Here is a 10,791-nt window from a genome sequence, read left to right as displayed (position 1 = left end):
CATTACTACCGCATTTCCTCACGACAGCAAGGGTGTACCACATACCCGCCCCCACACACATCAGGAAATACCGTCTATAGCCTTACAAATTGTTGAGGCGAGTCATGTACGCGAGCACCTATTAAGGTCGGCATGGCGCAGAAACACGAGGGGGTGATGTGGCTAGCACAACGCCCAGCCTTTATACTTTGTCTCCCCCTAGTAGTGATGTTTTACACACATGTATCTAGTAGGAGACACCAAGATAAAAGTTTTGTTACCACTTGCAACTGATGTTATTCAAGGCCAGGAATCTAACTGAAGTCAGCAGGTTTGTCACTCAGCAAGTTAACCACTGTACCACTGCTCCACGCTTGCACCCAAACAGGGTTGGTGGGCAGCGGTGCCCCATCAGTTGATCTCAGCAGTGGGCACACAAAGCATGACACAGTCAGAACGAACCCCATTTTAAAATTAGGTGAATGTAAACATTTTTGTAAAAAAAAAACATCCACTACCTTATCCAAGGATTGTTTTATTTTTCGAACATTTTACAATTGGGAAGATTCTTAACCATCTAAACTCCCCGCCCATAAAAAAAAGATTGCAGTCAATACAAAAGTCCATAAAAGGCAGGGTTTGGTATCCACAGCATAAAATGTTATTGCTTGTGAGAATATGTAGTTGGTTCAATGGCGATGGGCAACGGGCCAGCTATGATCGTCCCAGCTCACATGGTTTGGTAACAATTTAAAGCACAAGTTACTCATGTTGCACAATACTGTTGTAATAAACCCGTGGCGTAAGTTTGTAAATGGACAAAGAACATTGGCTTTGGAAACTGGCAAGTGACGAAAAATCAGGTGAGGTCAATTATCTAGAAAATAAAGCCTCTGGTGTTCCATGGCATTAAAAAAAAATCAACGATGTCTGCAATCAAGAAGCCTTTTAAAACAACAAAGGGAGCAATTGACTCCTTCCCCTTTGAACACGCAACATTTTTCCACTACATGGCGCCACCGTTTCATAACCGGTAGCAATACAACAATTAAATCAGTGGATTACGTTGTGTTCAATATAACATAAACCAGATTACCACCTCCTAAAGGTGAACCCGAATTTTCAGCACAAAGTGTTTGCCACAAAGGAGCATAAACCATCACGTAAACTCCGGTCATCATCGCTTTTGGCTAACCATTGAACAAAGACGGTCACTGCATCACGTGCTTTCAGTTGCGTTTCTGCAGCCGTCTGGAACGCTCTTCCTTCTAATATTAGGAAGCCACTGGAGCTATGCTCTTTTAAATCGAAAACTCATTACTTTAGAACTACTTTTTGTGTTTAGCTTTTAGGCCACGAGTGCATCACCTGCGTTATCATTTATTGCCATCAAATGGCGAGGTTTTTTTGGTTGGCATATTTAGGTAGCCATTTGCTAAATGTTTATGCTACCATAAAACTGTAATATTTTTCATATACAGTTGAATATTATGAAGCTAATACTGCCAATTACTCAGTCGCCAACTCGTAACATGGCCGATCTGAATGGATAAAAACAGTACCCCACGTTTCCCTTCATATGGCAATGCAGTGACCTGTGGCCGATTGCATTAAGCACCTTCAGTCCCTTTTACTTTTTTTCCTCCATTGCCTTAGCACTGCAGGCTCTGGTAGCAATTATCAGAGCGCCTTTCTACAGTCACCGCTACTTTGTACCCATCGCTACAGATGTCTCCCTAGGCATCCACTTTTTCACATCGTCTAACGATGCCTTTATCGGACCTCAACCCCATTTGCCTTTGGCTACACATTCAGTCAAACACTGTTTTAAAGAACACTGGGGGTAAAATTATACCTAAGCTGCTTTAAACAACCGGCTACTGAACCCTGGTCTCTTGAACGAACGCAAATGTCCATAACACAAAGTGACTTTCACGTCCCCTTGGCTCATGGGCAATGCTCACACACAGTCTTTTGAGCACATCTCTCAAATTCGAGGGCTATCTGCAAAGCGGCGGCATTGAGGCCGACTGACTGCAGGTTGCACAGGATGCACACCGCGATGCCACGTGGGAGGTGCGGCCCTTGCTCAGGGGATGGCGTCCCTTCGGCAGGGAGCACGAGCAGCACGGAGCTGGCCCCGACGGCACCGCCAGTGTGCGAAGCGTAGCGGCGAGTGCGCCGACAAGCGCCGCACTCCTGCCGGCTCTCAACCACGCCCCACCCCATGCCATATCCACCCTCCCGGTCCCAAGACATCTCGCTGCCGGGGACAGGTGACCATAGCGCACGCATGGTCCCGGACTTGAGGTAGCCCGGCAGATGGCCGTTATCTACGTCCGAGGCTTCCGTCTGCAACGGGGCAATGGAACACAGGGCGAGAGACAGAGAGCAGCTGGATGGATGAAATTTGGGCTACTGTGTTCTGGAGGATTGCAGCAGCATGGGACTGAAAATGATAATGGTGTCGGTGTGAGGCTTTCATGCAGCAGCAGAAAAGGAATGGCTGCTCGTAATGGTGGCCACTTTAAAGATGCTTGAAACAATAACTGGTTAAAACAATTAGCAAGATAAGATGTTTTGTCTTATGGGATATGCTATCTGGGAGTTAAAAAGATAGCTTGTAATGATACCTCATTAATTTAGCCCGGAAAAACTCTTGCGTTTCAAGAATATTTTCAGGATCCGACATTGGGATGATTTGCATGTGGGGAATTCCACAAAACTATGCCATCCACAAACTCGTACGTCCAATACATTTTCAACACAAATTATGAAAGCTACTGCAGTGTAAAAGACTTAGGTCAGGGGTCAGAAACTTGCAGCTCCGGAACCGGAAGCGGCTCTTTAAGGATTGCTTCATAACGGTATTTACATGCATTGCAGCTCTATAGTGATTTTTTTAAAAGAAATTCGAAAATGGTTCTTCTTGTTATGGTTGCTGACCCCTGACTTAGGGTGCATGTTGATAAAGTGCAGATGATGATACCTGATAGCTGTAAAGCATGGCGTTGGCAAACTTCAGCAGGTCTCCCACAGTGGAGAGGAAGCCACCCCCAGCCCACTTGTACGAGTTGTCGACATACTGGGCATTCACAATCCGACCCCTTTTGTTAAACACGTAATACCTACAAAGCAGGAGAATGGTGGAACGTAAACACACTTAACCTCAAGCATAATGCACGATTACTCGGCACACGACATGTATATTTATCAATTAAAACCGCGACTCTCACGCTCACGATACATTCACTGAAGCTCCCGACTCACGTCGTCAAAAGCACATCAGACAAACCATGGCGCGAACAGCCTAAGTAGGTAACTATGAATGTTTTATACATGCATTGCAATTAAATTCCTACAGCTGTGAAGGCACAGTCAGCTCCATGCCCGAGGCAGTGCGTGCCCCTGCATCCCATCCGGCTTGACGGTCAGGGAGACCCACCTGGAGCGGTTATAGATGATGGGCTCATTGAGATCGGCCAAAGTATTCAGCATGTTGAGCTGGCGGAACATCTTGAGCATGTGCTGCACGAAGTCGTCACCTGAGCAGCTCTCCACCACGCTGCTCAGCAGGGTGAAAGCGTGCGTCGAGTAGAGAAACTCGGTGCCTGGGCGCAACACGGGACGGGGCGATGGGAAATATGGCTCGGAAAAGTGTCAGGCTCTAAACAAAAAAATATTAACATTGATTTGTTTGTCAACGACTTCATATTAGGTTTCTAATGATGTAGATGTTCATTGATCGAAATGATTACGCTTACGTTACATGCACTGAATTGTGCACTTGAGAATCAATTTAAAAATGTGCGTTTGGAGTATTTGGCTGCTATATATTTTCACATGATAAGCGACTTTGTTGAGCTATCATTTGCGGTCAAGTCACTTCTATAAAAAGTTATTTAGCTTCGTGAACCTTACCTGGTGACATAAAAAGTTAAGTAAGAAAATGTACATGAATTAATAATAAATGTTGCTTTGTATATACTATAGGCCATTGTTTCACATAGTTATTTCACTATGGGCTTGTCTAGTTATTATGAAAGTTTTGATAGTTGAAAAATCCTACATCTTTTCTAAATGCTTACCTGGTCTGTATATGAGGGGATCATTTTTAAACAGTTTCAGCGAGTCGCTCACACTTGAAAATTTCTCCATCAGATAATATTCCTCTTTTGAAAACTCCTGACTATTGCCTCTGAGTTTTGGTGCATTTATCACTTTGTCTGTTTCTTTAGGGTTTCCTTCTAGATGCTTTTTCTTGTCCTCCGAGTTGTTCTTGCTGGCCAAACTTGCTTTCTTCTCGGTCCTGTCCACTTTCTGGCCACTTCGGGCTTTTTTTCGTTTTTCCTCTTCATCCCGGACTTTCTGGGGGTCCTTTTCGTAATGGCGAATCCCCGAGAAGTGAGACAAAATTTGTCGAGGCGTGATGGTCACCTGCCAAGAATGACTCGAGTTAGGCTTAACTTCTCTTGCAATCCAAATTCAAACACTGGCAGCACAAAATGTGCAACTCCATTCTATGCCCCAAACAATTGCAGCATAGTCGCTAACACAAAACACACATCCAAAATACAAAGCAGCAGTTTAATTTCAGACATAAGGATAAAAAAAAAACTCAGGACAACAGTGCACAAAGCCAGCCTGGTTTTTACAGAAGAGCATTTCCAAAGATTTTAATTTGTAATTTATGACAATGTCATCTCATACATGTGTGCAGCAGTTGTATCCTATCAACAGCCCTGAGCCAGGAGTTGGAAATTCTATTTCCATATGGCAGGGGTAAGTCCATCCATAGGACAACCACTGCTGACTGCTTGCAAAGTGGAACTCGTTTTATTTACCTCAGATGGTTAAAGACCTCAATCGGCCCCACACTATAATTTTAATATGCAACCTTTCAATTGCAATCCTTGCACCTAGCTGCAAGCCTTGCACTCTAACCAATTACCAGAACATTAATTAATAGTTTATAACATTATGTATTAGGCATGTAACAATGCATCACATCATTCTATATAAGCTGTGATTAGGCTCACAATTATAAATCTATTCTTTTCAGAAATTATGATAATTATTAAAATTTTCTTTTGGCAAATGAACGAAGCATACCAAATAAGTATATTTAGTCTTGCACTGTGATGCCGCATCTTGCTGACAAACTATCGAATTACTGGGATGGTGAAATGTTCCACGCCTTTTAGGCATTCCACAATGCCAGACAAGGCCACAATGTGGAAAAAACTCCTGAAAAGTTTTGGTGACGTCAGGACTCACCTTTTGGCCCTGGAATTCCTTCTCGGGAAAGTCAGGCACATAGGTCTGCACGGGTGCATCCAGATCAACCTTTCCGGCCTCCCACAGCCGCGCTAAAGCTGCTGTTGTCAGGCTCTTGCTCACACTTGCGACGCGCATCACCGTATTGCCGTGACATGGCAGGCGGTTCTCCAGGTCAGCGAAGCCCAGTCCTGGAAGTCAAAGAAAGGTGGAGATTAGGGGCATCAGGCACAGAGTCTCATGATTCAGTTTCTCCAAATTATTAAAACTCATTGTTAGACATGTAATAATCCAACCACACATTGATTAAATTGATTCATATTTGCTTATCATACATGCTTCGAATTACAGATGTGAGAAATTATTACAATGTATGGAAATTATACACATGATATGTTATATTACATTTAGGATGTGGAAAACGAAATTGTAGGATACAAAATAAATAAATACGAGACAGTAAAAATATGTTAAGTTTAAAAATGTAGATTTCCATTAACCATGGGAAAAGGTAGGCTTTTGCTATGCTATGTAGCCAGGAAATTGGATAATATTACGTGCAATACTTGAAACTAAAATAAATGAGAAAACCGTGCTGATTTTTTTTTATAAAGTAGACTACGTCTAACAAAGTTTGTACTGAGGAGTAAACACTATTCGACTATGTGGTTTACGTCATACTGCTGTGTTACACTGTGTGGAATTTCCAGCCACCTTCAGTCCAAACAACCTCTCCATTCACCGACACTCCAACAACCATGCCAGGCGCTCCCACTTCGTCCTCAATACCCAACATGTCCAAATAAGGGAAGAAGAGAAAACCATTAGAACATTCATTATTATTGTCCTTTTGAGATTGGGCAGTGACTGCAAAACAAATGCGACTCAGCTGCCCTCTAGCGTAGAATACAACCTTGTAATTTTTTAAAACAAACTTCACCCAGATTTTAGCACTTTGTAGCTTGTTACTGAAAACGTCTGAGCATTTAACGTAGTTTTTGTGTAAATGATAAAAACATTCAATGAAAAAAATGATTTGCTAAGTACCATGCAGATTGAAAAATACCCCGTTATCATCTTGAAGGCTTTTTTAAACTGATAAAGAACATCCAAAAGTTTAATCACATTTACTAATGGAATTCGACCAAGTTCCCAATTTGGGTTCCAATAACATGTTTTAACAATTGGATTGGTAAAATCCAATAATTTATGTTATTAAATTGATTCAACTCATCATGGATGCAGTGGTGATGCATGTCGGCAAATACAGCTATTGGGAGGAAGGGTTGATGGATCACACATAGATGCATTGTCAGAAACCCACCGATTGGGCAACCAGATGATTCCTACAGCTGGTAGTATGGTAAGTAGGATTCTTACAGGCTGCATGTACACCAGTGTTGGAAAAGTCCTTATTTAAGACTTATACACTTTATTATTTGAGTTCTCTCAGCAGTTTGAGCATTCTTTCATTTCCGTGGTTCTTCTTTCCATTGCTGATTATAGTTCCGTCTTCAGTATATTGCAATGAATTCGGGAATGCCACAATGAGCCTCAATATATTTTGGGAGCCTGTGTTTGAGTGCCAATCGTATTTTGTGAGGCAAGAGTAGTGGCGCAATAGATAGCACACTTAACTCTGAACTCAGCGAACCGAGTTTGAACGCTTGCCACTGCCAACATCAGCGGTGAGTGAAACTTTGACCGGTCAACCCTTCACCAACTCTCACTGACAAGTGGTGTAAAGCATGGCCAAGCCACTCTCACGACTGACACGGTGTGGACAGGCAATTTATGCAATGGTATGGCTGTCATTCAACGCTTTTAAGGCAACGGGAGGTAGATCAAAGAGCTCCATCAAAGGTGGCCAAGAGATGGCAGTACACATCCATTGGATTGTTATCCCTCGCATTGTATGCCAGGGTTTTCCCCGGGTACTATGGATTCCTTCCACAAAAAAAAACAACCACTAATTGGTTAATTTGGCGCAAATATCGCAAAGCAGGATTATCCTGAAAATGGGTCTTTGGACTTATTTTGGCTTTCCTTAGTAAAGAGCATTAATCATTGTTATCATTATGTAATGACCATTGCTGGATTAAAGCCTCCCTAATCCATAGTCCTCTCTCATCGACTTGAAATTCACCTGCCTGATGGATTGAGCCCAAAAGTGTTAGCAGTATGCCACCACACAACACAATTTATAAATTAGTCCGAGATCCCAGGCAGAACTCGGACCCTCTTAAAAAATACACACACGCAACTTTGTACAGATACTTCAGGATTTTTCTGAACTTAAGCGACGGTATAAAATCAAAACAAGCCAAACTTGTGGGCCATCAACAATTAGCTCACCTTGACCTTTTGGAGTAGATCCCTGCCCGCCCACACAGCCGAGCCCCATGGTCCCATGTCTCTCTTCAAATTCCCCTCGCACTCCGTCCTCGGCAAAAGACCCATCCTCTCTTCATCACCACCACCACCATCATCATCTTCATCGTCGTGGACTTTCCATCTCCTGGAAGATTTCACCGCGGAGAGAAGAACTGAGAGGTGGCTAGGGCCATCACGGAGGTGCTCGGGGAAGCCCACCACAGCGAGTCCCACCAGCAGCCAGGCCGCCACCTTCACAAGCTGCCGGCCCCTGGTTCCTGGACTCCGTCTCTGCCACCAGGAGCCCGTCGAGTAGTACACACAGTGCTGGCTTCTTATTGCCAGCAGCCGCGGAAAGACCGCACAGGCCGCGCTGAAGCCACGGTCTGTCCTGGAATGGCAGCCGAAGAGAGAGGGAGTCTGCGGGCAGAGACCGAGAGGCAGCAGCGGCGGCCCTGGCTTCGCTCGGACTTTGCTGAATGATAAACTTAGCAAACGAGCGGGTAGACGCCACTGCATTGTGGCGATGAGTGAAGAACACGAATTCGCCGGGTGGCTCAGGGCTCAGGGAGGGCTAGTGTAGCCACAGAGACGCTGAACCGGCCCCTTCGTGAAGACGCTGGGGCATAGCGAGCAAAGTGCAGTACAACAATGGGCTTTGGTGCACTGCCCCCTGCTGATGATGTGAGCCCGCAATGGCACGGGCAGCTTCTTGATTTGCCAGGGCCGCTTCTCACCCCGTGTGCTCGAACGCATTTGGGGAGGGGGGGCGACGGGGGAAGGGGGGGGCGACGGGGGAGGGGGCGACGGGCAGGGGGGGAACGAGGGGGGGGGGCGACGGGGGGGGGGGAAGCGACGGGGGGGGGAGCGACTGGGGGGGGGGGGCGACGGGGGGGGAAGGCGACGGTAGGGGGGGGCGACGACGGGGGAGGGGGGGAGCGACGGGGGGGGGAGCGACGGGGGGGGGGGGGAAGTGACGGGGGGGGGGGGCGACGGGGAGGGGGGGGGCGACGGGGGAGGGGGGGGGCGACGGGGGGGGGGGGAGATGGGACGTAGGCTGCGGCACGGATACCGTGCAGGAGAAGATGTTAACGCCGTTAATAGCACAAGCTAAGTTCACGGTTCTATTTCCAGAGGCCGCCCTGGTTAATACTGCATGCGTTTTTTAGCATAAAAAATTTATACGCGTCGTCTGCTTCACGATGGATTTTAAAGATCCCGTAACCTCTACGCCTGAGTAGGGTCGATTGTGTTGCTATGGTCCAAAATTTGCCAAAATTAAATAAATACCCGTAAATTACTCAATTGGGATTATACATAGCAATATTCGCTAAAATTTGTCAGGGCCCTGTTGAAAAAGAGTCCAATGAGACCCAGTGAGGCATTTCTGGATGAATAAATGCAGGAAAGCGTGAACATCTGTTCTCTCTCCATTGTGGCCTTTTAAACCTGGAGCAGTGGTCTTCAGAATCAGAATATTTATTGATACTATCCGGGAGGAATCCGATGAGCTATGAAGCTATTTCGGGACGGGTCAGAACGTTTCAACAACAAACAATACACACGCACGATAGGAGTGAAAAGTATAGGAAAGGTAAACAAATCGCTTAAATGTGCAAATAAAACTAAACTAGTTTTTTAAAGCTTTCGTGACTGCAGGGATTCACATTCTTGGTTCTTTCGGTAAATTACTCAATTGACTTTACCGAAAGAACCAAGAATATAAACTATTTTTTATCTTAACATGTCTTGATTTGGGGGGGGGGGGGGGGGCAGCGTGACTATCTCCAGAGATTGTGGAGCGGATCAACATTAATCACAAAAAAACAAAACGGCCTTTTGCTGATCACGACATTTACCCGAAAGCAACTGAAACTTAATTTAGATGTTTTTTCAAATGTATTTTTAGCAGTCTCACGAGCGAGCACACCATGTTACTCATCAGGAATTTGTACTTAGGTGTTGTTTGCTTGCCGGCCCGTGATGTTTTCCAGGAACACGTGCGAGAGAAGAAAGATCACCAGCCGTAACCTATCCACTGCTTGGTGAAGTTGTTCCACACGTTGTGCGGGGTGCGAATCGTGGGGATGGGTTGACCATACTTCACCACGATGGTCGGTGCGGGTTTGTGAAGGCAGGGAGCATAAATGCCGCAACATTGAAGTCCGGTTCATTATGAAAAAAATAAGATTTGCTGCTGGCCACCATGTAGCCCCAAGTGATGTAGCTGTTAATTTATGATATTGTTGTTTCCATTGCCAAGTTATGCATGCTCGCCTGTTACCAATGAAGTCAATAATGTACGCGTTTTATCATCTGGTATCTCGGTATAAATATAAGCATGCACTTATGCATGCTTCTTTGTGCACTTTTCAGCTTTTGTTTCATTTTATTTTTCAATGTCCATGTGCGTGCTTTAATTCGAATCCGCGTTATATAAACGTTGCATGAATAGTATACATTGACCAGTAAGTATTGCTCATTTATTACATATGAAACAATCACGTCAGAATCTGAATATTTCTTTCTACTGGAGAAATCCGATGAGGTATAAAGCTATTTTTCAAAAATGCCCAGTTGGGGCAGGTCAGAACGTTATGACAAACATTACAAGAACACAGAGTGCAAAGTATTGAAAAGGTAAACAAATCACTTAAAATATAGGTATAAAAACAAATAAACCATGTTTTTATCTTACCAGGTAAAGCCTTCTGAGCTAATCTATTTTTTTCAGAAGTTACCTGGCCACAAACGATTGCTCATCGAAGAACTTATCACGTGGAAATTTACAGCAACAAAATAACCTGAACAACATAGACGCATGCTTCTAACCGCGGAGGGAAAAACCCAGAGGGACCCGGGTAAAAAAAAATCCACTTATGTTTTCTAGAACTTCTGTATGAATTTGTCAGACGCGTTTGGGAATTCCCTGCTTATTCATGGGGTGGCTTTAAACGTGACAGACGTCACACGTGGCGGAGAGTGTGGCGTCATCACGCGCAGCCAGGGATAAGTGATGTCATCGTGCACAATTGCGAGCAGTGACGTCACCACGCACAATTTACTGTTCTATTAAACAGCATACGTCACTGGCTTGTGATCTTCGATAATGAGCGCAATTAAATGACGTCCCTAATTATGAACTGATCAAAATTGAATCTT

General features: G+C 44.7%; 1 protein-coding gene across 1 annotated transcript; it reads right to left on the bottom strand.

The window, feature by feature from the left end:
- Positions 1-498: 498 nt before the first annotated feature.
- On the bottom strand, positions 499-8,393 carry LACTB (lactamase beta). Its single transcript, XM_078599870.1, has 7 exons — positions 7,612-8,393; positions 5,971-6,037; positions 5,257-5,447; positions 4,068-4,416; positions 3,425-3,590; positions 2,969-3,107; positions 499-2,331 (listed from the first exon to the last, which is right to left on the bottom strand). Exons 1-7 carry the CDS (start codon positions 8,146-8,148, stop codon positions 1,927-1,929), a joined length of 1,854 nt encoding a protein of 617 aa, XP_078455996.1. The 5' UTR covers positions 8,149-8,393; the 3' UTR covers positions 499-1,926.
- Positions 8,394-10,791: the final 2,398 nt, after the last annotated feature.

This window comes from Lampetra planeri, chromosome 13 (assembly GCF_965212315.1).
Source record: "Lampetra planeri chromosome 13, kcLamPlan1.2.h2, whole genome shotgun sequence".
Classification (NCBI taxonomy): Eukaryota; Metazoa; Chordata; class Hyperoartia; order Petromyzontiformes; family Petromyzontidae; genus Lampetra; species Lampetra planeri.
The sequence above is the reverse complement of the archived record's forward strand: the minus strand, read 5'-3'. Positions and strand labels throughout refer to the sequence as shown.